This window comes from Panthera pardus, unplaced genomic scaffold, assembly GCF_024362965.1.
Source record: "Panthera pardus isolate Hobbes unplaced genomic scaffold, ASM2436296v1 HiC_scaffold_21, whole genome shotgun sequence".
In the NCBI taxonomy this organism is placed as follows: domain Eukaryota; kingdom Metazoa; phylum Chordata; class Mammalia; order Carnivora; family Felidae; genus Panthera; species Panthera pardus.
This window is the reverse complement of record NW_026526777.1, coordinates 5,750,906-5,777,254: the sequence shown is the minus strand read 5'-3', so window position 1 is coordinate 5,777,254 and position 26,349 is coordinate 5,750,906. Positions and strand designations below refer to the sequence as shown.

The following is a 26,349-nucleotide window of genomic DNA, read 5'->3' as shown; positions in this document are numbered from 1 at the left end:
GAGCCCCTACTTGCCATATTATTGTATTTTGAATTTCGAGAGTTTCTATGAAAATAATTATATGATTTATGATTTTTCATGATTTATCATTTTTCATATTATAAATTCACTATGGTACAATTTACTTTTTTAGCATGTAATTTGTATTAGTTATCTGCAGACAACTGATATATCGTTAGTTTGTTCTCTACGGAGCACATGTTATATTACTCCAAACCTTAGCAGCTTCAAAGAAGAAACATGTATTATGTCACAGCTTCTGGAGTGAGGAATCCAGGAACAACTTAGCTTCACGGTTTCTGCTTCCGCGTCCTCGTGAAGTCGCTGTCGAGCCGTTGCCTGGGCCTGAAGTCACCTGAAGCTTTAACTACAATGGGGGGCCCAATTCAGAGCTCGTGTGGGTGGTGGTTCACTTAAGCCCTGTTCCTCCCCCTCTGGGCCACTCCTAGGCTGCCTGTGAATCAGCGCGAAGTGTTCGCTGGCTTTGCCCAAAGAAAGTTATGAGAGAGAAAGAGAGAGTGAGAGAGAGCCCAGGGTGGAAACCATAGCGTTTTCTAAACAAATCTTAGAAGTGACATACTTACATTTTGGCTATGTTCTGTCATTCACAAAGACAAATCCCACTACAATGTGGGAAAGGACTGTGGCGGGTTTGGAAAACCAGGAGGTGGTGATCATCAGAAACTATCTTACAAGCTGACTACCACAAAAGTATAACTAATATATTCACTTACCTACTGACTCTTTTAAACAGTTATATTGTGTTGTATATTTCATAAACAAGTTCTTAGCTATGAACATGGGGAACATTGCCTAGTTTTCTAGGACACCAATAATGAAGTAATGAACATACAACTTTGCCCACCGGTGCAAATATTAAGATAAATTCCCCCAGTTGAACTGCTTGATAAATGATAAACACATTTAAAATTTACATAGATCCAAATTTTTCTCTAAAAACTTTGTCCTATAATTTGACTTCCAAAAGACTGGATGATATGGACCACTTCCTCGAATCCTCACCAGCACACTTTCTCATATATTGCAAATTTTCAGATTCTTCTCTGAGTCCCTTTGCCTTGCAAGATAAAAGTGTTCCTTTCCTCCACGTACAAGGAGGGCACATTTCACAGGAGGGTTTTACTTTATTTTAGCTTTATGCCCTACAGGCTAAAATTCATTACCCATGAAATCAAGAGTCTGCTGGGACCGCCAGAACCCCAACAAATATCGATAAAAGCTAATAAGGCTAAAAATATGACAAGCCAGAGACTGGCCATGTAGAAAGGCAAGAGATCAAAGATATAAGATATAATTCCAAGACCTAGATGGCAATTACACAAATGATATTTAATTCCTAGGGCTTCCAAAAATATTAACCACAGTGAGACCTTAAAAAAACAGAAATTTCATCCCACACAGACTGAAAGGGCTACAACTCATAAATCAACCTGTCAGCAGGAGCATCCTACCTCTAATGTTCTAGGAAAAAACTATTTCTAGGACCGACCAAGCTTTGGTATCTCCCACGATTCCCTTGGCTGTTAGAATATTAATGTGTGACTCAATAATCAATTTCACAACCTGATGCATTATTGTCTGTGGTGGAAATGTCTCTTTTAAAGAAAACTTGAACATCAAGAAAAGATACATACATGCTGAGGAGAGACTTGGAACATATTGAGGCTGGGAGTAAGGGAAGGTGGGGACATGAAACTGTTAACAGTGAAACCAGGGTTTGGAGGGGGGTGCTGCTGAGAGCGGGTAGCTGAACACAGGTGGAGGAAGCTATTTCTGGGTACCACGCTGGCAACTGTGCCATAGGATGGAGAGTATGGGGCCTCAAATTGAATAACACCATAGATAGAGGTCCTCCCTGTCCCCAAGGTGCCTCTGCCCACACCGAGCTGGGTGGACGCTGCGTTTTCCCCCTCCATTCCGAATATCTCCACGCTCTCTCACCTCCACTGCCTCTGTGCTGGCAAAACACCAGTGCCCACATTCCCTTTCCCTCCACCAACCACCTGGCCCAAGGGTCGAGCTCTGAGGTCCAGCTAGGACTAACAACACCGTGAGGTGGGGACTGATGTGGCAGGAGAAAGACTGAGGCGTGCAATGGACCTTGGGAGGCACCCACAGAAGAGGACGGATACAGGGGTGGACAGAGGGACGGACGACGCCTATCATGGCGAGGAACAGGGTGAGGCGGGATGGGAAACTGTGAAAAGCGCAACTGTGGAAAGTGTGCGTGAGTGGGGGGGGGGGGGTGGAGGACGCCGCTCATCGGGGGTGGGGGGGTGGGGCGCGGAGGTGTTGAAAGGGACCTCTGGGTAACACGCTGGCCCCTTTGCCAAAGGATGCAGGGGACCGACGTGTCCTGCAATTGGAATGACAAGTTGGCGACAAGTGCGCCCAGTCCCCCGGGGTGACTGCACCGCCACCCACCTGCCTGGCTGCTGGGGTTTCTTCCCCCGCGGCTCCCACGACACCTCCCCGCTGTGTCACCTCCAGTGCCCGCGGGGACCGGGCCGGGCCCGGATGCCTCTTCCCTCCTCCACCTCCCGGGCCCGGCGGTCGGACTGTGCGCTCCCATCGGGGCCCAAGACCACCGTGCCCATGGGGTCTGCTCTCCGGCGCCGGGGAGAGACGCAGCCAGCCAGGTCGTGGCGCTCCCGCCCCGCGTGGGGCAGGGAAGCCGCCCGAGAGGTCGCAGGCCCGAGGGGGGCGAGGGAGGCAAGGCCCGGGGGGCTCGGCCAGGTGACGGGACTCAGGGCTGCGCGTGGCTCACCTGCCCCACGCGCCCAGCACCGCCACCGCGGGCACCTCGGGAGGGAGGACGGGATGGCTCGTCAGCCTGGCCAGCTAGGAGCGCCACCGGCGGGGGCGGTGGGGGTCCGAGCACACTCGGGGGGCCGGGGCCTCTGCGCACACTGGTGGTCCCGGCGGGGGACAGAGGTCGCCCCGGCCACTCGCGTCTCGGGCTGTGGAAGCGAAGGAGCCAGGCGAGCGCGTGCGCGGGGGGCGAAGGGGAGAGGCGATGCCGAGGGCCTCCAGAGGGCCAGCCAGGCCAAAAGGCTCGGAGGGGCCGAGGTGGCAGGGCGAGGCTTGGGCTGCCCGTGGGGGCGTGGCAGGTGGCCTTGTGCGCACACCGCCGCGGCCGCCGTCGTCATCGTCGTCGTCGTCGTCGTCGCGACGGCGGGGCCCACGACAAGCTAGCCACCTGTGGCCTGGCGTGCTGGCGTGGGCTAAAAGGGGGTGGTGCGGGTGCACTGGGGACCGGACGGTGGGTGGCTCGGCCTGGCAGGCCGGGAGGGGAGGCCCCGGAGGGCCAGAGGAAGAAGAAAGGCTTCCCTGACCGGGAATCGAACCCGGGCCGCGGCGGTGAGAGCGCCGAATCCTAACCACTAGACCACCAGGGAGCGACAGGCTGCGCGCCTGGCCTGCACCCCCTGGACCCAGCGCCTCCATTCCACCCACGCGGCTCCGCTTGGGCCCCGAGGCCCCTGCCTCTGCACGTCCAGCCGCCCGCGGGCCCCACGCAGTCCACCCGGCCCGCTGGCAGCACCCGCAAAACGCTGCGCGCCGGTCGCCCTCGCACCCGCACGCCGGCCGCCTCGGGCCACGTGCCCAGCGCCCAGCGGCCGGCACGCCGTCCCCCACTGCCAGCGCCCGGCGGGCCTGGCCAGGAGGGCCCCGGAGGGGCGCAAAAGGTCGGCCGGCTGCGTTGGCCGGGAATCGAACCCGGGTCAACTGCTTGGAAGGCAGCTATGCTCACCACTATACCACCAACGCTGCACGGCCCGGGCCGGCCCGACGCGGCCGGCCCAGGGTGCGCTCCGGCGCCTTCTCGCCTTGGCGCTCTCTCGCCGCCGCCGCCGCCGCCCGGCGCAGCCCTGCCCCGACGTCCCGGCCGGCCGCAGCTCTGCCCGGCCACCACGGGCCTCCGGCCACCACGGGCTCCGGCCACCCGGAGCCCCAGCCTCGCCCCTCCGACTCCGCTGCGCCGGCCGGTCGCCTGGCACGCCCGCACGCCCACCTGCCCGCCCTGCGCCCGGCGCCCGGCGCCCGGCGCCCACCGCCGCCCGCCTCTGGAGGGCGCTCTGGCCGCCTGGCCGCTCTCGGGCCCTCGGAGGCCGGCTGGGGAGCCCCGCCACGCCCCCGGCCCGGCGTCTTCCGCGTCCTCCGCGGCCCGCAGCTAGCGGCCCGGCCCGGCCCGGCCCGGCCCGGCCCCGCGCGGGAAGGAGCAGAGGGGGCGGGCCGCCAGGCCTCACACACCACCTCCCGCATCCACACGGGACCGGACCCATCTGCCTCCCACCCGACCCACACCCACGGCGGCTGCGCGGCTGCGCGGCTGCGCGGCTGGGCGGCACGTCGCCAAGGAGCTCGCTGTGGCTGCCGCGGGGACCGCACGAGGCCCCGGCTGCGCGGTGGCGACCCAGCGTCCGGCCTCGAGCCACGCAAAGGGCTGGGCCCGGTGGACGGTGGGCAGGCCGGGCACGCGCCGCCGGCCGGACGACGGACGGCCGAGAAGAAGCGCCCCTGCCCCTCCCTCGGGAGCAAGAGGTGGGACCCAGAGCTGCGCAGGCCACCAAAAAGGGCGTCTTGCCTCCCCGTCGGGGAATCGAACCCCGGTCTCCCGCGTGACAGGCGGGGATACTCACCACTATACTAACGAGGACGGCGGCGGCCGGCCACCCGGGCGCCCGCCCGACCCCTCTCCGGCTGCCTCCCCACGCCTGCCCCTGCCCGCCCTCGACGCCCTGCCCTGCACGGGCGCCCGGCCCGGGCCACGCCCCACCCGACCCCACCCCCGCTTCGGCCCCCTCTCCCGCACGGCAGCCCCCGGCCCCGACTCGGAGTCCACCCGCACCCGGGCCCACACACGGACCCGGACGGCGCTCAGTACTCCCAACGAGCGCTGCCTCTCTCTCGTCTGCCAGGCGGGCATCGCGCCGGGAGAAAAGGCCCCAGACGGCAAGCGGGGCTGCGAGGGCCAGGGCGAGGGCGAGGGCGAGGGCGAGGAAGGCGGGGTGGGGAGCAGGGCAAGGGGCGCCGACGCTGGACGGGGCCTGCAGGGAGCTGGGGGTGGGGGTGCGACAGCGACGGGAGCCGCGCTGGCGGCGGCGGCGGCGGCGGCGGCGGCGAGGCGGCTGGCGGTGCTCCTCCGGGGCCGCCGCGCGTGGCTCGCCCCTTGCGCACCCACACAGCCGCCAGCCAGGCGCCATGACGGCCAAGGACACCAGCGTTAGCGCCGCGTCCCAGCCAGGCCAGCGGCGACGCGCCCACACCCGCCGTCAGGATGGCCGAGCGGTCTAAGGCGCTGCGTTCAGGTCGCAGTCTCCCCTGGAGGCGTGGGTTCGAATCCCACTCCTGACACGCCCACCTTTTGGCCCGCCCCACACAGCAGCCACGCCACCCGGGCCTGGACCACACCCTCTCGCCGCCGCGGCCCGCCTCGCACCCGAGCACACGCTGCCCAGGACCGAGCTCCAGCCCCTCCACCCTCGCCGCCTCGGGCTCGGAGCGAGCGCGCGCGCGTGCGCGAACGCACACGCACTCCCCGGCGACTCGAGCGCCTTTCCCACACCCGCGGGCTTCGCTGACTTCGCACCTGCTGCTTTCTGGAGGCTCTTTGGTCCTCCTTCTCGCCTATTCCCGCCCCTGCCCTCGTCACCCCGGCACTCGCGGACCAGCCCAGGCTGCAAAGCTCCCCGCGCTTCCCGCTCCCACTTGTGGCCGCTGGACAGCGCCTGGCTCTTTCTTACAGCCAGCCGTCCGCTTCCGCCGCCACCGGGAACACGCACCCACCCCACCGTCACCCCGTGCTTTCCCCCCCGGCCCCAGTCCATTCTCTCCACACCCTCCCGAGGCGGCCCACACGATCCTCCACCTGGGGGCCTTCCCCTGGCCACACCTACCTGCCTGCCTGCCTGCCTGCCTCCCGGGAGCCATACAGCCCAGCCGTCTGCTGGCCAGCCGGCGGCGTGGACCCCTCCCTTCTGTGGGCCTGGCTCACGAGTCCAAGCCGGGAAGATGGCTGCAGGGAGCAGGGAGCGGAAGCCCTAGACCCCCCCAGGCCATCCAGACGGGCGCCACAGCGCATCTCCTGGCTCGGGGAGGCCGCCGGCCGGCCACTCCGCCCCAGCGTTCCTCCCGGATCCAAGATCGCCCTCCTGGCTCCCAACCTGTCAAGGCACCGAGCCGGACCCCTAGGGAGAGCCGCCGGCCAACGCGCTCAGGCCTTTGCTCTCTCGGCCCCAGACGCACTCAGAGGCGCACGCGGCGCTACCTGGCCTCTAACTCCGACAGACGCCGGCGCGAGCGCGAACACACACACACACACACACACACACACACACACAGCCCACCCATCCCCGCCCCCGGCCCCACGGCTCCACACACGAGAGGTCCGTTCCCCACCCGGTCCGCCGGGACACACACTGCACGCGCGAGAAAACCATCCGCCAAACGGACTTTGGCTCGGGGCTGGGAGTAGCTGAAGGCAAGGTCCCTCGCCTGCCTGCACCTGCCACAGATGGCTCCGGCTGTTTGGGGTTCGGGCGCTGGCCAGGCTGGGTCCGGCTCCTGGCTGCCTCTGGCGACACTGGGCAGGCTGTGGCGGCGGCCCTGGACGAGGGACAAAGCACAGGATGAGCCCAGTCCGCCTCCCTGCCTTCCTCTGCCCGGACGTCCGCGCCGCGCCGCGCCCCAGGGGCTGGCTCTCCGCGTGCCTGGAGCCTGTCTTGCAGACCGCCCGCCTCCTGCTCCCACGGAGCAGACGCTCATGCTCACGCTCACGCTCACTACTGGCGGGGACCGGCAACGGAGGCGGCCGGCGCCGCTGGGGAAGCCCTCTGTAGACCACGTCCGTGGGTGCATGGGTGGTTCAGTGGTAGAATTCTCGCCTGCCACGCGGGAGGCCCGGGTTCGATTCCCGGCCCATGCAACGCGCCATCCCCTTTTGGCCCCGCAGCGCCAACTGCGCGCTACGCTTCCTCTCTCCCTGCTAAGCTGCCTCTCTCCCAGCTTCAGAGCACCTGGCCAAAGCCACCTCTGCTCCTCTCTGGGGGCCCGCCCACGCCCCATCCCGTCCCCGCCCCTGCCGCACATTCCCTTCCTCCTCCCTGGCTCGCTCGCCCTGGGGACAAGGGACAAAACTCCGCCCGGGAGCCAAGGGCCCATCCGCGCCCGCCCACACACCTGCCTTGCCCTTCTTCTCTTTAACGACGCTCGCCTCGCTCGAGTCTCCCGATTCACTGCAAGGGACGCATCCACGCACCAACTCGACGCTGCCACCCACACACTCCTCCCCTTCCCTCGGCACCACCTCGCGCCCCCGCCCCTGCCATCAGCCCCCAACCCCCCCCCCCCGCGCGCGCACGCGCGCGCACACACACACACACACACACACAGGCTCTGGCTCACTCTATCCACACTCCAGAAATCCTCCCCTTTTGCAACACCGGCAGAAACCAAGCTGCCACGCCTAGGTGCGCTATACATCCCATTGTCCGGGAGGGTCGCCCACAGACTCCAGGTGGCACCGACACCCGCACCCGCAGGACCCCAGCGTGCCTAACTCAGGGTCGCGCAGGCCCTTGATTCTCTGCGTCCCGATTCGCCGCCGCCGCTACCGTGCCGACGCGGCTTCCTCTTCCACCGCTAGAGCCGCCCACGGCACCAAAGGCCACCGCCGTCCTCCATCCCTCTCCCACCCCGACCTCCACCCCTCCACACACACCCACACCCACACCCACACGCACACGCACACGCACACACACGCAAAAGCAAGGACTCCGAGGAAACTTGCGGCGGGCACGGGAAGCACCCGGAGACCCACGGCCGCCGCGGCCCCTCCGCACCGGTGCAGGGGGGTCGTCCGGTTGAAGCGAGTGTGCCCCAGCAGGTGTGCGCGGCGCACCGGCTGACCGCTTGGCCTCGAGAGGGGACACCTCTGATCACAGAGCAAATCCCTGGCGGACAAGGGTGTCCAAGATGGGGCGGGAAGGAGACTGAGGTGTGCGATGGACCGTGGGAGGCATCCACAGAAGAGGACGGATACAGGGGTGGACAGAGGGACTGACGGCGCCTATCATGGCGAGGCACGGGGCGAGGCGGGATGGGAAACTGTGAAAAGCGCAACTGTAGAAAGTGTGCGTGAGTGGGGGGGGGGGGGGGGGGTGGAGGACGCCGCTCATCGGGGGTGGGGGGGTGGGGCGCGGAGGTGTTGAAAGGGACCTCTGGGTAACACGCTGGCCCCTTTGCCAAAGGATGCAGGGGACCGACGTGTCCTGCAATTGGAATGACAAGTTGGCGACGAGTGCGCCCAGTCCCCCAGGGTGACTGCACCGCCACCCACCTGCCTGGCTGCTGGGGTTTCTTCTCCCGCGGCTCCCACCACACCTCCCCGCTGTGTCACCTCCAGTGCCCGCGGGGACCGGGCCGGGCCCGGATGCCTCTTCCCTCCTCCACCTCCCGGGCCCGGCGGTCGGACTGTGCGCTCCCATCGGGGCCCAAGACCACCGTGCCCATGGGGTCTGCTCTCCGGCGCCGGGGAGAGACGCAGCCAGCCAGGTCGTGGCGCTCCCGCCCCGCGTGGGGCAGGGAAGCCGCCCGAGAGGTCGCAGGCCCGAGGGGGGCGAGGGAGGCAAGGCCCGGGGGACTCGGCCAGGTGACGGGACTCAGGGCTGCGCGTGGCTCACCTGCCCCACGCGCCCAGCACCGCCACCGCGGGCACCTCGGGAGGGAGGACGGGATGGCTCGTCAGCCTGGCCAGCTAGGAGCGCCACCGGCGGGGGCGGTGGGGGTCCGAGCACACTCGGGGGGCCGGGGCCTCTGCGCACACTGGTGGTCCCCGCGGGGGACAGAGGTCGCCCCGGCCACTCGCGTCTCGGGCTGTGGAAGCGAAGGAGCCAGGCGAGCGCGTGCGCAGGGGGGCGAAGGGGAGAGGCGATGCCGAGGGCCTCCAGAGGGCCAGCCAGGCCAAAAGGCTCGGAGGGGCCGAGGTGGCAGGGCGAGGCTTGGGCTGCCCGTGGGGGCGTGGCAGGTGGCCTTGTGCGCACACCGCCGCGGCCGCCGTCGTCATCGTCGTCGTCGTCGTCGTCGTGGCGGCGGCGGGGCCCACGACAAGCTAGCCACCTGTGGCCTGGCGTGCTGGCGTGGGCTAAAAGGGGGTGGTGCGGGTGCACTGGGGACCGGACGGTGGGTGGCTCGGCCTGGCAGGCCGGGAGGGGAGGCCCCGGAGGGCCAGAGGAAGAAGAAAGGCTTCCCTGACCGGGAATCGAACCCGGGCCGCGGCGGTGAGAGCGCCGAATCCTAACCACTAGACCACCAGGGAGCGACAGGCTGCGCGCCTGGCCTGCACCCCCTGGACCCAGCGCCTCCATTCCACCCACGCGGCTCCGCTTGGGCCCCGAGGCCCCTGCCTCTGCACGTCCAGCCGCCCGCGGGCCCCACGCAGTCCACCCGGCCCGCTGGCAGCACCCGCAAAACGCTGCGCGCCGGTCGCCCTCGCACCCGCACGCCGGCCGCCTCGGGCCACGTGCCCAGCGCCCAGCGGCCGGCACGCCGTCCCCCACTGCCAGCGCCCGGCGGGCCTGGCCAGGAGGGCCCCGGAGGGGCGCAAAAGGTCGGCCGGCTGCGTTGGCCGGGAATCGAACCCGGGTCAACTGCTTGGAAGGCAGCTATGCTCACCACTATACCACCAACGCTGCACGGCCCGGGCCGGCCCGACGCGGCCGGCCCAGGGTGCGCTCCGGCGCCTTCTCGCCTTGGCGCTCTCTCGCCGCCGCCGCCGCCGCCCGGCGCAGCCCTGCCCCGACGTCCCGGCCGGCCGCAGCTCTGCCCGGCCACCACGGGCCTCCGGCCACCACGGGCTCCGGCCACCCGGAGCCCCAGCCTCGCCCCTCCGACTCCGCTGCGCCGGCCGGTCGCCGGGCACGCCCGCCCGCCCACCTGCCCGCCCTGCGCCCGGCGCCCGGCGCCCGGCGCCCACCGCCGCCCGCCTCTGGAGGGCGCTCTGGCCGCCTGGCCGCTCTCGGGCCCTCGGAGGCCGGCTGGGGAGCCCCGCCACGCCCCCGGCCCGGCGTCTTCCGCGTCCTCCGCGGCCCGCAGCTAGCGGCCCGGCCCGGTCCGGCCCCGCGCGGGAAGGAGCAGAGGGGGCGGCCGCCAGGCCTCACACACCACCTCCCGCATCCACACGGGACCGGACCCATCTGCCTCCCACCCGACCCACACCCACGGCGGCTGCGCGGCTGCGCGGCTGCGCGGCTGGGCGGCACGTCGCCAAGGAGCTCGCTGTGGCTGCCGCGGGGACCGCACGAGGCCCCGGCTGCGCGGTGGCGACCCAGCGTCCGGCCTCGAGCCACGCAAAGGGCTGGGGCCCGGTGGACGGTGGGCAGGCCGGGCACGCGCCGCCGGCCGGACGACGGACGGCCGAGAAGAAGCGCCCCTGCCCCTCCCTCGGGAGCAAGAGGTGGGACCCAGAGCTGCGCAGGCCACCAAAAAGGGCATCTTGCCTCCCCGTCGGGGAATCGAACCCCGGTCTCCCGCGTGACAGGCGGGGATACTCACCACTATACTAACGAGGACGGCGGCGGCCGGACACCCGGGCGCCCGCCCGACCCCTCTCCGGCTGCCTCCCCACGCCTGCCCCTGCCCGCCCTCGACGCCCTGCCCTGCACGGGCGCCCGGCCCGGGCCACGCCCCACCCGACCCCACCCCCGCTTCGGCCCCCTCTCCCGCACGGCAGCCCCCGGCCCCGACTCGGAGTCCACCCGCACCCGGGCCCACACACGGACCCGGACGGCGCTCAGTACTCCCAACGAGCGCTGCCTCTCTCTCGTCTGCCAGGCGGGCATCGCGCCGGGAGAAAAGGCCCCAGACGGCAAGCGGGGCTGCGAGGGCCAGGGCGAGGGCGAGGGCGAGGGCGAGGAAGGCGGGGTGGGGAGCAGGGCAAGGGGCGCCGACGCTGGACGGGGCCTGCAGGGAGCTGGGGGTGGGGGTGCGACAGCGACGGGAGCCGCGCTGGCGGCGGCGGCGGCGGCGGCGGCGGCGGCGGCGGCGGCGGCGAGGCGGCTGGCGGTGCTCCTCCGGGGCCGCCGCGCGTGTCTCGCCCCTTGCGCACCCACACAGCCGCCAGCCAGGCGCCATGACGGCCAAGGACACCAGCGTTAGCGCCGCGTCCCAGCCAGGCCAGCGGCGACGCGCCCACACCCGCCGTCAGGATGGCCGAGCGGTCTAAGGCGCTGCGTTCAGGTCGCAGTCTCCCCTGGAGGCGTGGGTTCGAATCCCACTCCTGACACGCCCACCTTTTGGCCCGCCCCACACAGCAGCCACGCCACCCGGGCCTGGACCACACCCTCTCGCCGCCGCGGCCCGCCTCGCACCCGAGCACACGCTGCCCAGGACCGAGCTCCAGCCCCTCCACCCTCGCCGCCTCGGGCTCGGAGCGAGCGCGCGCGCGTGCGCGAACGCACACGCACTCCCCGGCGACTCGAGCGCCTTTCCCACACCCGCGGGCTTCGCTGACTTCGCACCTGCTGCTTTCTGGAGGCTCTTTGGTCCTCCTTCTCGCCTATTCCCGCCCCTGCCCTCGTCACCCCGGCACTCGCGGACCAGCCCAGGCTGCAAAGCTCCCCGCGCTTCCCGCTCCCACTTGTGGCCGCTGGACAGCGCCTGGCTCTTTCTTACAGCCAGCCGTCCGCTTCCGCCGCCACCGGGAACACGCACCCACCCCACCGTCACCCCGTGCTTTCCCCCCCGGCCCCAGTCCATTCTCTCCACACCCTCCCGAGGCGGCCCACACGATCCTCCACCTGGGGGCCTTCCCCTGGCCACACCTACCTGCCTGCCTGCCTGCCTGCCTCCCGGGAGCCATACAGCCCAGCCGTCTGCTGGCCAGCCGGCGGCGTGGACCCCTCCCTTCTGTGGGCCTGGCTCACGAGTCCAAGCCGGGAAGATGGCTGCAGGGAGCAGGGAGCGGAAGCCCTAGACCCCCCCAGGCCATCCAGCCGGGCGCCACAGCGCATCTCCTGGCTCGGGGAGGCCGCCGGCCGGCCACTCCGCCCCAGCGTTCCTCCCGGATCCAAGATCGCCCTCCTGGCTCCCAACCTGTCAAGGCACCGAGCCGGACCCCTAGGGAGAGCCGCCGGCCAAACGCGCTCAGGCCTTTGCTCTCTCGGCCCCAGACGCACTCAGAGGCGCACGCGGCGCTACCTGGCCTCTAACTCCGACAGACGCCGGCGCGAGCGCGAACACACACACACACACACACACAGCCCACCCATCCCCGCCCCCGGCCCCACGGCTCCACACACGAGAGGTCCGTTCCCCACCCGGTCCGCCGGGACACACACTGCACGCGCGAGAAAACCATCCGCCAAACGGACTTTGCCAAACGGACTTTGGCTCGGGGCTGGGAGTAGCTGAAGGCAAGGTCCCTCGCCTGCCTGCACCTGCCACAGATGGCTCCGGCTGTTTGGGGTTCGGGCGCTGGCCAGGCTGGGTCCGGCTCCTGGCTGCCTCTGGCGACACTGGGCAGGCTGTGGCGGCGGCCCTGGACGAGGGACAAAGCACAGGATGAGCCCAGTCCGCCTCCCTGCCTTCCTCTGCCCGGACGTCCGCGCCGCGCCGCGCCCCAGGGGCTGGCTCTCCGCGTGCCTGGAGCCTGTCTTGCAGACCGCCCGCCTCCTGCTCCCACGGAGCAGACGCTCATGCTCACGCTCACGCTCACTACTGGCGGGGACCGGCAACGGAGGCGGCCGGCGCCGCTGGGGAAGCCCTCTGTGGACCACGTCCGTGGGTGCATGGGTGGTTCAGTGGTAGAATTCTCGCCTGCCACGCGGGAGGCCCGGGTTCGATTCCCGGCCCATGCAACGCGCCATCCCCTTTTGGCCCCGCAGCGCCAACTGCGCGCTACGCTTCCTCTCTCCCTGCTAAGCTGCCTCTCTCCCAGCTTCAGAGCACCTGGCCAAAGCCACCTCTGCTCCTCTCTGGGGGCCCGCCCACGCCCCATCCCGTCCCCGCCCCTGCCGCACATTCCCTTCCTCCTCCCTGGCTCGCTCGCCCTGGGGACAAGGGACAAAACTCCGCCCGGGAGCCAAGGGCCCTTCCGCGCCCGCCCACACACCTGCCTTGCCCTTCTTCTCTTTAACGACGCTCGCCTCGCTCGAGTCTCCCGATTCACTGCAAGGGACGCATCCACGCACCAACTCGCCGCTGCCACCCACACGCTCCTCCCCTTCCCTCGGCACCACCTCGCGCCCCCGCCCCTGCCACCAGCCCCCAACCCCCCCCCCCCGCGCGCGCACGCACACACACACACACACACACACACACACACACACACACACACACAGGCTCTGGCTCACTCTATTCACACTCCAGAAATCCTCCCCTTTTGCAACACCGGCAGAAACCAAGCTGCCACGCCTAGGTGCGCTATACATCCCATTGTCCGGGAGGGTCGCCCACAGACTCCAGGTGGCACCGACACCCGCACCCGCAGGACCCCAGCGTGCCTAACGTCAGGGTCGCGCAGGCCCTTGATTCTCTGCGTCCCGATTCGCCGCCGCCGCTACCGTGCCGACGCGGCTTCCTCTTCCACCGCTAGAGCCGCCCACGGCACCAAAGGCCACCGCCGTCCTCCATCCCTCTCCCACCCCGACCTCCACCCCTCCACACACACCCACACCCACACGCACACGCACACGCACACGCACACACACGCAAAAGCAAGGACTCCGAGGAAACTTCCGGCGGGCACGGGAAGCACCCGGAGACCCACGGCCGCCGCGGCCCCTCCGCACCGGTGCAGGGGGGTCGTCCGGTTGAAGCGAGTGTGCCCCAGCAGGTGTGCGCGGCGCACCGGCTGACCGCTTGGCCTCGAGAGGGGACACCTCTGATCACAGAGCAAATCCCTGGCGGACAAGGGTGTCCAAGATGGGGCGGGAAGGAGACTGAGGTGTGCGATGGACCGTGGGAGGCATCCACAGAAGAGGACGGATACAGGGGTGGACAGAGGGACTGACGGCGCCTATCATGGCGAGGCACGGGGCGAGGCGGGATGGGAAACTGTGAAAAGCGCAACTGTAGAAAGTGTGCGTGAGTGGGGGGGGGGGTGGAGGACGCCGCTCATCGGGGGTGGGGGGGTGGGGCGCGGAGGTGTTGAAAGGGACCTCTGGGTAACACGCTGGCCCCTTTGCCAAAGGATGCAGGGGACCGACGTGTCCTGCAATTGGAATGACAAGTTGGCGACAAGTGCGCCCAGTCCCCCGGGGTGACTGCACCGCCACCCACCTGCCTGGCTGCTGGGGTTTCTTCTCCCGCGGCTCCCACCACACCTCCCCGCTGTGTCACCTCCAGTGCCCGCGGGGACCGGGCCGGGCCCGGATGCCTCTTCCCTCCTCCACCTCCCGGGCCCGGCGGTCGGACTGTGCGCTCCCATCGGGGCCCAAGACCACCGTGCCCATGGGGTCTGCTCTCCGGCGCCGGGGAGAGACGCAGCCAGCCAGGTCGTGGCGCTCCCGCCCCGCGTGGGGCAGGGAAGCCGCCCGAGAGGTCGCAGGCCCGAGGGGCGCGAGGGAGGCAAGGCCCGGGGGGCTCGGCCAGGTGACGGGACTCAGGGCTGCGCGTGGCTCACCTGCCCCACGCGCCCAGCACCGCCACCGCGGGCACCTCGGGAGGGAGGACGGGATGGCTCGTCAGCCTGGCCAGCTAGGAGCGCCACCGGCGGGGGCGGTGGGGGTCCGAGCACACTCGGGGGGCCGGGGCCTCTGCGCACACTGGTGGTCCCCGCGGGGGACAGAGGTCGCCCCGGCCACTCGCGTCTCGGGCTGTGGAAGCGAAGGAGCCAGGCGAGCGCGTGCGCAGGGGGGCGAAGGGGAGAGGCGATGCCGAGGGCCTCCAGAGGGCCAGCCAGGCCAAAAGGCTCGGAGGGGCCGAGGTGGCAGGGCGAGGCTTGGGCTGCCCGTGGGGGCGTGGCAGGTGGCCTTGTGCGCACACCGCCGCGGCCGCCGTCGTCATCGTCGTCGTCGTCGTCGTCGTCGTCGCGGCGGCGGGGCCCACGACAAGCTAGCCACCTGTGTCCTGGCGTGCTGGCGTGGGCTAAAAGGGGGTGGTGCGGGTGCACTGGGGACCGGACGGTGGGTGGCTCGGCCTGGCAGGCCGGGAGGGGAGGCCCCGGAGGGCCAGAGGAAGAAGAAAGGCTTCCCTGACCGGGAATCGAACCCGGGCCGCGGCGGTGAGAGCGCCGAATCCTAACCACTAGACCACCAGGGAGCGACAGGCTGCGCGCCTGGCCTGCACCCCCTGGACCCAGCGCCTCCATTCCACCCACGCGGCTCCGCTTGGGCCCCGAGGCCCCTGCCTCTGCACGTCCAGCCGCCCGCGGGCCCCACGCAGTCCACCCGGCCCGCTGGCAGCACCCGCAAAACGCTGCGCGCCGGTCGCCCTCGCACCCGCACGCCGGCCGCCTCGGGCCACGTGCCCAGCGCCCAGCGGCCGGCACGCCGTCCCCCACTGCCAGCGCCCGGCGGGCCTGGCCAGGAGGGCCCCGGAGGGGCGCAAAAGGTCGGCCGGCTGCGTTGGCCGGGAATCGAACCCGGGTCAACTGCTTGGAAGGCAGCTATGCTCACCACTATACCACCAACGCTGCACGGCCCGGGCCGGCCCGACGCGGCCGGCCCAGGGTGCGCTCCGGCGCCTTCTCGCCTTGGCGCTCTCTCGCCGCCGCCGCCGCCGCCGCCCGGCGCAGCCCTGCCCCGACGTCCCGGCCGGCCGCAGCTCTGCCCGGCCACCACGGGCTCCGGCCACCACGGGCTCCGGCCGCCCGGAGCCCCAGCCTCGCCCCTCCGACTCCGCTGCGCCGGCCGGTCGCCGGGCACGCCCGCCCGCCCACCTGCCCGCCCTGCGCCCGGCGCCCGGCGCCCGGCGCCCACCGCCGCCCGCCTCTGGAGGGCGCTCTGGCCGCCTGGCCGCTCTCGGGCCCTCGGAGGCCGGCTGGGGAGCCCCGCCACGCCCCCGGCCCGGCGTCTTCCGCGTCCTCCGCGGCCCGCAGCTAGCGGCCCGGCCCGGCCCGGCCCCGCGCGGGAAGGAGCAGAGGGGGCGGCCGCCAGGCCTCACACACCACCTCCCGCATCCACACGGGACCGGACCCATCTGCCTCCCACCCGACCCACACCCACGGCGGCTGCGCGGCTGCGCGGCTGCGCGGCTGGGCGGCACGTCGCCAAGGAGCTCGCTGTGGCTGCCGCGGGGACCGCACGAGGCCCCGGCTGCGCGGTGGCGACCCAGCGTCCGGCCTCGAGCCACGCAAAGGGCTGGGCCCGGTGGACGGTGGGCAGGCCGGGCACGCGCCGCCGGCCGGACGACGGACGGCCGAGAAGAAGCGCCCCTGCCCCTCCCTCGGGAGCAAGAGGTGGGACCCAGAGCTGCGCAGGCCACCAAAAAGGGCGTCTTGCCTCCCCGTCGGGGAATCGAACCCCGGTCTCCCGCGTGACAGGCGGGGATACTCACCACTATACTAACGAGGACGGCGGCGGCCGGCCACCCGGGCGCCCGCCCGACCCCTCTCCGGCTGCCTCCCCACGCCTGCCCCTGCCCGCCCTCGACGCCCTGCCCTGCACGGGCGCCCCGCCCGGGCCACCCCCTTCCCGACTCCACACCCCCGGCTTCGCTCCCCTCCCCCGCAGGGCATTTCTGGCTCCGACTCTGAGGGGACCGAGATCCATCACGGATCGGTTTGGCGCTCGGTACTTCCAGCACGCTGCCTTTTGCCAGCAAAGCGGGCATCGCGCCGGAATAGAGGACGCGGTGTGTGGATGAACGACGGCAGTGGTGTTGGTTCAGGGGCGGCGGAACCAGCCGTGGCAGAGGTGGAGTCCTCCCTGCGGCGATTACTGTGTCCCACGGGAGTGGTGTGTTGGGGGGAATGGGAGAACTGAGACCGACCGTGGAATCCGAACCTGGTTGTGAAAAGCAAATTCTCGCCACGTCCCTGCATTGGGACCATCAGGCAATGATAGTGAGAGAGCACGCAGATACAGGTGGAGCCGGTGAGGGAGATCCAACCCCAAGCAGGTGGGAGCCTGTGCATCACACGGGAGGACAGAGTGGACTTCTCGTGTGCGTGTTTTTCCAGTTGCGTGACTGATACCCTCCCTCATATGGCCCAGCGGCCAGCGTGTTACCCAGAAGTACCGTCCTCCCCCTCCTCTCCCCACCCCCATCCCTCGTTCCACTTGCCCGCCACCAAGATTTCACTTACTAGTTTCCCGTTCCTGCCTTACCTTACACCTAGCCAGGATCTTCCCGTTCCTTCTCACCAGCTCCGTACCCTTCTTCTATGGGTGCTCTCCAAGGTGAATCGCACCCTCCTGCGTTGTGTGCAACTTGTATCCCAGTGCTACGTGCATTACATTAAAACTATTTAATATATCCTCCTTATACTAGCTTGTCTTGACTTCTTTAGTTTTTCCTTTCTCTAAAGACCTTTTATTTTGATTTTTTTCCCTTTTTCAGAACTCCTCCCTTTTGTTAATCTTTTTCACACCACTTGATTTTTTTTCCCCCCCATCCGGCATCCTGGCTATATTGCAAATAGTGCCTCATATTGTTTGTGATCCTGGGAAATCAGTTCTGTGCTCTGTATTTTCTGTATTTTCTTCCTAGGCTTTTAGCTTCTGGTCATATGGGAAAGCTGGCTTTCCCTTCAGTACCCATGTATTCTCTGAAGCTACTGGGCTTTCTTCCTTAGTACAGGACGTGGATCCTCAGAACCTGGTAAGAAAATATATGGGTGGGAAAAAGCCCTTCGGGTCTGTTGACTCAGCCATCTGCCATGACCCCTGTACCTCTAGGTAACTTGGCCTGTGAATTTTTATAAAATCTTTTGAGTCAACTGCAGATGTATCCCTGAGGAACCAGTGTGTTTCAGTCATATCTGCTTTGTTGTCTAGCAGAGAAATGGCATGCTAATATTTTCTACTTCGTGAAGATGACTTTGATCTGGTTTTACAAGCAGCTGAAGTTTCCACCTGTTTACATCTAGAAGACTAACTATATGAGGTGTACCTGTACTCGTGTTTTTCTGAGCCTAAGTCTGTGTAATGAACGATCTGTGTTTCTCTAGCCAGGAATTTCTGAGTCACGGTATCTACCCCTGGAAATGCCAGAGGGTTTCTCCCAATGCCCACAGGCTCTACAAAATTCTGAAAATTTACCTGTTCTTAGAATTTCATCCAATCAGTCAAATTACGTTCATTACTAAAACTTATTTTCTTGATTCAAAGTAACTTGCAGATTGGTTTCAATGTAAAACATTTTAGTTGTATCAAAACCGCAATGAGATACCACCTCACACCTGTCAGAATGGCTCACATTAACAACTCAGGCAACAACACAACGTTGGGGAGGATGCAGAGAAAGAGGATCTCTTTTGCACTGCTGGTGGGAATGCAAACTGGTGCAGCCACTCTGGAAAATAGTATGGAGGTTCCTCAAAAAATTAAAAATAGAACTACCCTATGACCCAGCCATTGCACTACTAGGTATTTATCCAAGGATATAGTTGTGCTGTTTCAAAGGGGCACATGCACCCCAATGTTTATAGCAGCGCTATGGACAATAGTCAAAGGATGGAAAGAGCCCAAATGTCCATCGATGGATGAACGGATAAAGAAGATGTGGTATATACATACAATGGAGTATTACTCGGCAATCAGAAAGAATGAAATCTTGCCATTTACAACCACGTGGGTGGAACTGGAGGGTATTATGCTAAGGGAAATTAGTCAGAGGAAGACAAAAATCATATGACTTCATTCATATGAGGACTTTAAGAGACAAAACAGATGAGCATAAGGGAAGGAAAGTAAAAATAATACCAAAACAGGGAGGGGGACAAATCATAAGAGACTCTCAAATATAGAAAACAAACAGGGTTGCTGGAGGGACTATGGGAGGGGGGATGAGCTAAATGGGTAAGGGGCATTAAGGAATCTACTTTTGAAATCATTGCGGCACTACATGCTAACTAATTTGGATGTAAAATTTAAAAATTAATTAATTAAAAAATAAATTTATTAACTTTAAAAATGTTTAAGAAGAAATTTAGTTACTAAATTCTTATAAGTTACTAAATTCTCTACCGAGAGCCAGGGCCCATTGGCGATATTTTTGAATCACAATTGTGAGTAGAAGGAGGAGCACTGGGGGAAGTGTTCAACCTAGTCTGTGTGTCCGGTCTCCAGAGGTTGTCTTCCCTCCCCCGTGGAATAGTCACTACTACTTGAGAATCACATTCAGGAAGAGCTTTGAAGATCACTGCCCTCTTGAAGTTACGTTTTTAAATAAACGCTCGGCATCTGGGTTTTATAATTCACAGAGAGGTAATGTAAGTGGGTTTCATAGAAGTTTAGCGAAGTAGGAGTATCAGGCTGATGTCCCAAGCAGGGATGTCAGTTCAAATCAGCAGCAAGCTGTCTCCCCAGCACTCATTAATCCCTGCTTAGTTCTCCACTCCGTCCCGCCATTCTCCATTTCCTCCGGTGGTGAATCTGGTCTTAACTCGTGTCCAGATCTCTACTTGGGGAGAAAGAGGACGTCGCTTCCCGCTGGTGCTAAGAGATTGGGAAGAAAGGAAGCAAGGATTCTACTGTTGTAGGACAGGGATGGTTTAATGTTCTGGCTTTTAGAATCACATAACTCGGAACCTACTTGCAATCTCAAGATGAAGAAACGAACCCAGATGGCGGAACGCTAGTGTTTGGTTAATGGTCTACACATACAGAGGACGTGCAAAATTTTGCCAGGGGTTGTGGGTAGTCTCTGTGGCGCAATCGGTTAGCGCGTTCGGCTGTTAACCGAAAGGTTGGTGGTTCGATCCCACCCAGGGACGCCTGAAGTGATAACCTCACTTTTTTTTTTTTCCTTCATTTTAAAAATCAGAGTTCCATTTCCAATCCAAAATTCTGCGAATTACTTGTGTACTAAGAGAAATTCTCTGAGTGCCACATCTTATGATCAGGAGCTTTCTATGGAGAATCTAGAGGTATCTGTACTTCCCTTTCCTCTAAAATCAAAACCTTTTTCGAGCTGCTTTTTTGGCAGAATTCCACAGCAAGTGGGCCTTTGCAAATGGGCACTGCTAGTACAGAAAACAGTTAAGGCTCTTTTGAGTTCAGTTAATTCTTGTAGCAGATGGCAAGCACCTGGAGAAACCCAATGATCTCTGGCCGCGTTTTAAAGGGATTAAAGTATAAAGCATTCCCTGCATTAATGTGCTCTCACACTTATCCTGCTACTTACTTAGAACTGGACACTGCTCTTATATATAAGGCTGCAGTGAAGGTCCTAGAAATAAACCTTCAAGGCTTTGACTGTGGCTCCAACGCTTCTCGTTTTCATATTGCGCTCTCTTTTAGTGATCTTGTTGACTTTCAAATTTGTGTCTCCAGAACCTCTCTGAGTTCTAAACCTACCCACGCCTCCACCTGCCTGCTTCACGTGACCCGTTGACCTCAGGGTTATCCTCTCCCAAGCTGAGTTCATCTTCTCCTCATCCCCGAGGCATGAGAGTCTTTTCCAGTGTTTCCTCTCTTAGTGAATGGCATTACCACCACCTTTAGGGAAACAAGCCAGATGGGAAGGGGACTTCCTTCAAGTCTTTTTCCCTCACCCAGCAAATCCATCCGTCGTCAAGTTCTTCCAATTTAACTTCTCTGCCTTCCATTCCTGTTAGCCCACTGCCAGGTTCCCTCGGGGACTGGACCCGGGTCACCTTGAGAAGTCCTGTTATAGTGCAAGGAATGTGTTGCCAGGACTCCTGTCTGTGAGTGTTCTCATGCCAGGAATTCCTGAGAGCTGGACTTTCCCCTCAGCCAAAGCTGACCTTTCATCTCTCAGATGCCCTTCTTAGCTCAGAAGTCAGGACAGGAAGACCACAGAAACGAAACTGTTGGCTAAATCAAACTTTCTCCCTGAAGGCTTTTCGAAAAACACAAAATCCTGGCTTGTCCCTAGTCTTTAAATATGTACCTGTTATTCATCTATTTATTCATGCACACATACATTCATTCAACAAACATATGTTGACAACTCTTATATGCCAGGCACTCTGTAAAGAGCTGTAAATAAAATGATGAGTGAGAAAACAGATACAGTTACCATACTTTTTCAGTTCATAACCTACTTTCTGAAATTCCTACCAAGATCAGTGTGATCCAACTGTGCCCGCTGGGGGGAATTTCCAGAACAAATGGGGCACCATGGTCCCTAAATCTTTCTCCTGCCGTTTACAAAGCTATGGAGGCTCCAAGGCTATTCTATGTACTCGCCCCATATTGGCCGAAAGAACTTGGCTTCTGGAATCATCCAAATCCGTTGTACTGCCAGGTTTTCAGACTCAGGAGAGCAGGGCAGGGTCTCTGACTGCCTAGAGCTGAACTCCCCAAAGTGCTGCACCCAGGAGCTGGCAGTTAACCCAGGAGTACAGTCTGGTGTTTGGCCACAAGTTATTCAATAGGAAATGCCAGCCCATGGACTCTGCCTGATCTTTGTAATGAGTTAGACTTTCTGCTGTTAGGTTAAAGCTTGGTGGTTCACAGTCCACCCAGAGACTGCTGTCCTTTGAGCCACAAACATGCTTCCTTTGCCTGCAGAACTCCATGTTCCCCCTCTCTTCGTAAGCTCCTTATCTCATTTCTGAGTTGTTCCTGCTATACCTGAGGCCCCGTGAGTAGTTTCTTCTTGGTCAAAAGACTTTTGAGCGAAAGAATAAGTTATCCGGCCCCCACATCTCCAACATACAGTGTTGGGACAGGCATGGGTCAACCTCTGTTGCCAATCCCATTTGAAAGAGAGAAATTGAAGACCAATGGTCCACATCAACTCTGACATCCAGTCAGATTCATGTGGCCAGTTCCTTGATTAAGCCCCATTACTACTTACTGGGAATTCCTCACTTCTGCTTCCTGAATTCTGCTTACTTTTCCAGAGGAATAGTCGGTGTTCACAGCTGATCATTTGCTCAGCCTGCTTCCTGCTCATAGGCGTTTGCAGGTCCAGAGGCTTCTTTTAATTTTGTACTGCCTCTGTCCCTTTCGATCCAAGCTGATATACTTCCTTTAAAAGCTTGAAGAGTTTCTTATAAATATATCAATATATACTTCACTTATTAGGCAAAAGCCACACTCACAAATCTCTTTGAGATCAGCCCTTTTCTACATTGGGCCCCTGGTAAGGTTGCTGTGGGTCAATGTCCTTAAGATCCTTAAAAGCCTTCTTAACAGGAAGGGTCTCTGAGGCAAGCCCTTAAGATTCATAAAAGGCCTTCTTTCTTTCTGAAAAAGTCTAGGAGGCACTCCTTCAATCTTCTTGAGGTGCAAAGGCTTCTGTAGATACAGATTTAGGTTCCTCTTTCCCCTGGACCATGTTTCCTGACAGCACCTGGGTTTGATCTCCTTGGCCTTCCCTTTCTTCCTGAAGCATTTGCTGGATGGAAACTGTCCCAAGTCTTACATTTTGTCCAAATTCCAGCTGAAAACTGAATACTCAGTCCTTACTTCATGTCTCCTTTCTAGTGTTTCATTATAGGCAGTGTAGAGGAGGAAAAATTCTTCTTGGTTCTTTTAGCTAGAAGGTACTTCCCCAGATTCTGATTCAAGAGCCAATGATGTGTAGACTCACAAACAGTTTAGAATTCCTTTATCCAGGAAGTCAAAGCTAGCGTGTAGTTTTGACAGATTCTGTAGTTTCCTTCCCAGACTCTTTCTTTGGCATGAGTTTGGCTATATTTCTGGCCTCTTAGCTCCCCTTTGGTTATTCCCTTTATCTGAGTCTGGTTGTTAATTCTCATAAATCTATGACCGCCCAGTGATCTCTCAATTAATTCCTTTTCTGCTTAATTTGCTAAAGTTTATTTATGCATTTTCTATCCAAGACCACTAATATTTAGACATCAGTAACAGAAAAATATGGGTATACGAAATAGGTGAAAGGGCTTTGTTGGCTGGAAAGCAGGCAAGATATTTTGAATACTCTGGAAAGGGAGTCTAACAACCCGAGAACTGCTGTGTAACAGTGAAGGGTCATCTGTTGCCATCTGGGAACCTGCATTGCTAATGACTTAGGACTTTGTCCCAGCTGTGAGAAATTTAAAGGCTCAGAAAGTCTCCTTTTAAAACAGTCTTAAAAAAAGAGAATGGTGTAATCAGTCCCCTACATTTTCAAGTTATGGCACCGTTTAAAATGAAGAGACTTTAGTGACCTCCAAAAGGTATATGTAAAACTGTTTGGCTTTGTTTCCTTTTTTTGGTGTTTTTTTTTTCTTGAGAGAGAGAGAGAGAGAGCCCACACAAGTGGGAGAGGGGCAGAGAGGGGAGAGAAAGAGTCCCAAGCAGGCTCTGCGCTGTCGGTGTAAAGCCTCACGTGGGGTTCCATCTCAGGAACCCGTGAGATCGTGACCTGAGCCTAAATCAAGAGTCAGATGCTTAACTGACTGAGCCACCCAGGCACCCCTCACCTTGTTTTTTTTTTTTTTTTTTTTTTTTTTTTTTAACACTTTAGTATTTAACATACAACCAACTGCCCATATTTAAAATATATAATAAAGGAGCACCTGGGTGGCTCAGTTGGTTGAGTGTCCAACTTTGGCTCAGGTCATGATCTCATGGTTCTTGGGTTTGAGCCACATTGGGCTCTGTGCTGACAGCTCAGAGCCTGGAGCCTGCTTCCAATTCTGTGTGTCCCTCTCTCTCTGCTTCTTCCCTGCTTGTTCTCTGTCTCTCTCAAAAATCAATAAACATTGAATAAATTTAAAAAAATAATAAATAAATAAATAAATAAAATATACAGTTTTGACATATGTACGTACTACTGAAGCCATGATTACAATCAAGATAATAAACGTACCCATCATCCCCAGAAGTGTCCTTATAGCCCTTGATAATTCCCCCTTCTGCCCTTTGCTAAGTCACGTCCCCACTGACCTGCGCAGCATCTCGAGCAATTACGGATCTGCTTATTGCCACTGTAGATTAGTTGGCATTTTCTAGATTTTACATAAATGGAGTCATACCGAAGGTCCTCTTTTTCCTTTGGTATCATGAATCTTGTTAATTTTAGTCATTCTAGAACACATGTGGTGTTAACTCCATACCCACTAAGATTGCTGTCACTTTAAATACAACAACAACAATAGAAAATAGAAAGTGTTGGCAGGAAGGAGAAATGAGGACCACCAAACATTGCTGGTGAGAATGTAAATGACCCCACGATTTTACTTACTAGGTATATACCCAGAGTAATTAAAACCAGGGGCACCAAGGGGCGCCTGGGTGTCTCAGGTGGTTTGAGCCCTGTGTCAGGGTCTATGCTGACAGCTCAGAGCCTGGAGCCTGCTTCAGATGCTGTGTCTCCCTCTCTCTCTGTCCCTCCTCGGTTCTTTCCCCCTGCTCTGTCTCTGTCTCTCAAAAAATAAATACACGTTAGAAAAAAAAAAAAAAAAAAAAAAACCTAGCTACTCAAACTAGTCCTTGCATGTGAATGTTCACAGCGCCACTACTCACAGCAGCCAAGAGGGAGAAACAATCAAAAGTTCCATCACTGGGTGGATGTATAAACATGTCACATATACACACAATGAAATGTTAATCAGCCATAAAAAGGAATGGAATTAACATTTAAATGATACATGTCGCAGCATGAAGGAACTCCAACCACAAGCTAAGTAAAAGAAGCCACAGACAGAATGTTACCTGTTGTATGATTCCGTGTAAATGAAATATCCCGAATAGATAAGTCCACAGGAACAGAAAGCAAGATGATGGCTTCCAGGAGGAGCGTGTGTAGAGGAGTAATTGCTTCATGGATGTGGGGCTTTATTTTGGGATGATGAATATGTTTTAGAACTAGATAGTTAAGGTAGTTACACAAAGTTACTTGGTACATTGTTAATGTACTAAGTAACTGAGTACTACTCAGTAACTGAATAGTTCCACTCTAAAATAGTTAAACTTCTATGCATGCCACTTAAAAAAAAAAAAAAAAAACTCAGCCGCAGAGTCCTTGAAGTCCAATGGTCAGCTGGTTTGACCATAAATCAGTATATTGGTGGTTCGAGTCCCCTGGGGGAGGTGTGTTGGTAACCTGCTATTCTCCAGCCCTGCTGTTGCTCTGTCAGAACGGACTTTTTCTTTTTAATTCATCCCTCTTATGTGACCGGATGAAAGCAACTTTGCACTATATCCAGACAGAGCAGAGGCAAAGGCAAAAGTGCTCTGAAGAAGCAACTATCCTACACTGAAGCCTAACCAAGGCAGATCTCTCTTCTGTCTCTTCTGTGTGTTTAGTATAAGGCATCACCTTCTAAGATGTTTAATTATATGTGTCTACCTGACTGGGTCATATGGTGCCCAGATATTTGGTCAAACATTATTTGGAGTGTTTCTTTTTTGTTGTTTTTAATTTTTTTTAATTTATTTTTGAGAGAGAGAGAGAGATGGGGAGGGACACAGACAGAGGGAGACACAGAATCGGAAGCAGGCTCCAGGCGGTCAGCACAGAGCCCAACGCAGGGCTCGAACTCACGAACGTGAGATCATGACCTGAGCCGAAGTTGGAGGCCTAACCGACTGAGCCACCCAGGTGCCCCTGGAGTGTTTCTGTGCCGATGTTTTTGGATGGAATTAACATTTAAGTCAGCAGACTGAGCAAAGCTTATTGCCCTGGCTAATGTGGGTGGGCCTCATCCAATCAGATGAGAGAACTCCTCCTGCCAGACTGCCTTTGAACTAGGATATTGAGTTTTTCCTGCTTTTGGACTTGGACTGGAACACCAGCTCTTCCTGGGTCTCGAGCATACTGGCCTTGGTCTTTGGACTTGAACTACACCAGCAGCTTCCCTGATTCTCAGGCCTTCAGACTCCAACTGGACCCACCGACTCTCCTGGGCCTCCAGCTTGCCAGCTCACTTTGCAGACCTCGACACTCCATGATCATGTGATCTTCAGATACAGAAACATATATAGATATAGATAAAGATACAGATATACATGTAGGTACAGGTATAGGTATAGATATACACACAGACATAGATACAAATATACGTGTGGATGTCGATCTCTGATTTGTTCTGTGTCTCTGAAGAACTCTGATACACCACGCAAGCAGGTGCCTTCTTCTCCCTCCTCTCATTAACTCCTAGCAGATCTGAGGGTTCCTCAAATTACAGGAAACAGAAACAACTTTACAATTTCTTTTTTTTTTTTTAATTGGAAACATGCTACTGAATACAATTTTAAGGAAAAACTGCATACCTGTTACCTGCTAGCCCACTACCTTAAACCA

The 26,349-nt window shown here is 60.1% G+C and overlaps 2 protein-coding genes and 14 non-coding genes across 16 annotated transcripts; 6 read left to right on the top strand and 10 right to left on the bottom strand.

The window, feature by feature from the left end:
* Nucleotides 1–2,862: 2,862 nt before the first annotated feature.
* LOC128778909 (collagen alpha-1(I) chain-like) lies at nt 2,863–8,535 on the bottom strand. Its single transcript, XM_053909520.1, has 9 exons — nt 8,423–8,535; nt 7,810–7,976; nt 6,530–6,630; nt 5,922–6,040; nt 5,077–5,323; nt 4,838–4,987; nt 4,319–4,552; nt 3,478–4,195; nt 2,863–3,245 (listed from the first exon to the last, which is right to left on the bottom strand). Exons 1-9 carry the CDS (start codon nt 8,533–8,535, stop codon nt 2,863–2,865), a joined length of 2,232 nt encoding a protein of 743 aa, XP_053765495.1.
* TRNAE-CUC (transfer RNA glutamic acid (anticodon CUC)) lies at nt 3,348–3,419 on the bottom strand. Its single transcript has one exon. It is a non-coding gene; the product is annotated as a tRNA-Glu (tRNA).
* TRNAG-UCC (transfer RNA glycine (anticodon UCC)) lies at nt 3,721–3,792 on the bottom strand. Its single transcript has one exon. It is a non-coding gene; the product is annotated as a tRNA-Gly (tRNA).
* TRNAD-GUC (transfer RNA aspartic acid (anticodon GUC)) lies at nt 4,610–4,681 on the bottom strand. Its single transcript has one exon. It is a non-coding gene; the product is annotated as a tRNA-Asp (tRNA).
* TRNAL-CAG (transfer RNA leucine (anticodon CAG)) lies at nt 5,297–5,379 on the top strand. The gene has a single exon. It is a non-coding gene; the product is annotated as a tRNA-Leu (tRNA).
* On the top strand, nt 6,879–6,949 carry TRNAG-GCC (transfer RNA glycine (anticodon GCC)). The gene has a single exon. It is a non-coding gene; the product is annotated as a tRNA-Gly (tRNA).
* A 420-nt stretch (nt 8,536–8,955) lies between the features above and the next one.
* On the top strand, nt 8,956–13,615 carry LOC128778908 (collagen alpha-1(III) chain-like). Its single transcript, XM_053909519.1, has 4 exons — nt 8,956–9,161; nt 9,330–10,930; nt 12,682–12,801; nt 13,467–13,615. Exons 1-4 carry the CDS (start codon nt 8,956–8,958, stop codon nt 13,613–13,615), a joined length of 2,076 nt encoding a protein of 691 aa, XP_053765494.1.
* Nucleotides 9,269–9,340, bottom strand: TRNAE-CUC (transfer RNA glutamic acid (anticodon CUC)). Its single transcript has one exon. It is a non-coding gene; the product is annotated as a tRNA-Glu (tRNA).
* On the bottom strand, nt 9,642–9,713 carry TRNAG-UCC (transfer RNA glycine (anticodon UCC)). The gene has a single exon. It is a non-coding gene; the product is annotated as a tRNA-Gly (tRNA).
* Nucleotides 10,521–10,592, bottom strand: TRNAD-GUC (transfer RNA aspartic acid (anticodon GUC)). The gene has a single exon. It is a non-coding gene; the product is annotated as a tRNA-Asp (tRNA).
* On the top strand, nt 11,223–11,305 carry TRNAL-CAG (transfer RNA leucine (anticodon CAG)). Its single transcript has one exon. It is a non-coding gene; the product is annotated as a tRNA-Leu (tRNA).
* TRNAG-GCC (transfer RNA glycine (anticodon GCC)) lies at nt 12,808–12,878 on the top strand. Its single transcript has one exon. It is a non-coding gene; the product is annotated as a tRNA-Gly (tRNA).
* A 1,595-nt stretch (nt 13,616–15,210) lies between the features above and the next one.
* On the bottom strand, nt 15,211–15,282 carry TRNAE-CUC (transfer RNA glutamic acid (anticodon CUC)). Its single transcript has one exon. It is a non-coding gene; the product is annotated as a tRNA-Glu (tRNA).
* Nucleotides 15,283–15,583: 301 nt separating this feature from the next.
* On the bottom strand, nt 15,584–15,655 carry TRNAG-UCC (transfer RNA glycine (anticodon UCC)). The gene has a single exon. It is a non-coding gene; the product is annotated as a tRNA-Gly (tRNA).
* An 808-nt stretch (nt 15,656–16,463) lies between these two features.
* Nucleotides 16,464–16,535, bottom strand: TRNAD-GUC (transfer RNA aspartic acid (anticodon GUC)). Its single transcript has one exon. It is a non-coding gene; the product is annotated as a tRNA-Asp (tRNA).
* A 3,291-nt stretch (nt 16,536–19,826) lies between these two features.
* Nucleotides 19,827–19,900, top strand: TRNAN-GUU (transfer RNA asparagine (anticodon GUU)). Its single transcript has one exon. It is a non-coding gene; the product is annotated as a tRNA-Asn (tRNA).
* The last annotated feature ends 6,449 nt before the right edge of the window (nt 19,901–26,349 follow it).

Excerpts from the sequence above, each read along its gene's own strand:
- LOC128778908 (XM_053909519.1), top strand. The coding sequence starts at position 8,956 with ATGCCGAGGGCCTCCAGAGGGCCAGCCAGGCCAAAAGGCTCGGAGGGG. Across the intron at positions 9,162-9,329 it reads CTGTGGCCTGGCGTGCTGGC|ACCACCAGGGAGCGACAGGC; the intron begins GTGGGCTAAAAG and ends CCTAACCACTAG. Across the intron at positions 12,802-13,466 it reads GCCCTCTGTGGACCACGTCC|GGTCGCCCACAGACTCCAGG; the intron begins GTGGGTGCATGG and ends ATTGTCCGGGAG.
- LOC128778909 (XM_053909520.1), bottom strand. The coding sequence starts at position 8,535 with ATGGGCACGGTGGTCTTGGGCCCCGATGGGAGCGCACAGTCCGACCGC. Across the intron at positions 6,631-7,809 it reads GCTTCCCGTGCCCGCCGCAA|GGCCGCCGCCACAGCCTGCC; the intron begins GTTTCCTCGGAG and ends TCCCTCGTCCAG. Across the intron at positions 6,041-6,529 it reads GCCGGAGCCATCTGTGGCAG|CCATCTTCCCGGCTTGGACT; the intron begins GTGCAGGCAGGC and ends TGCTCCCTGCAG.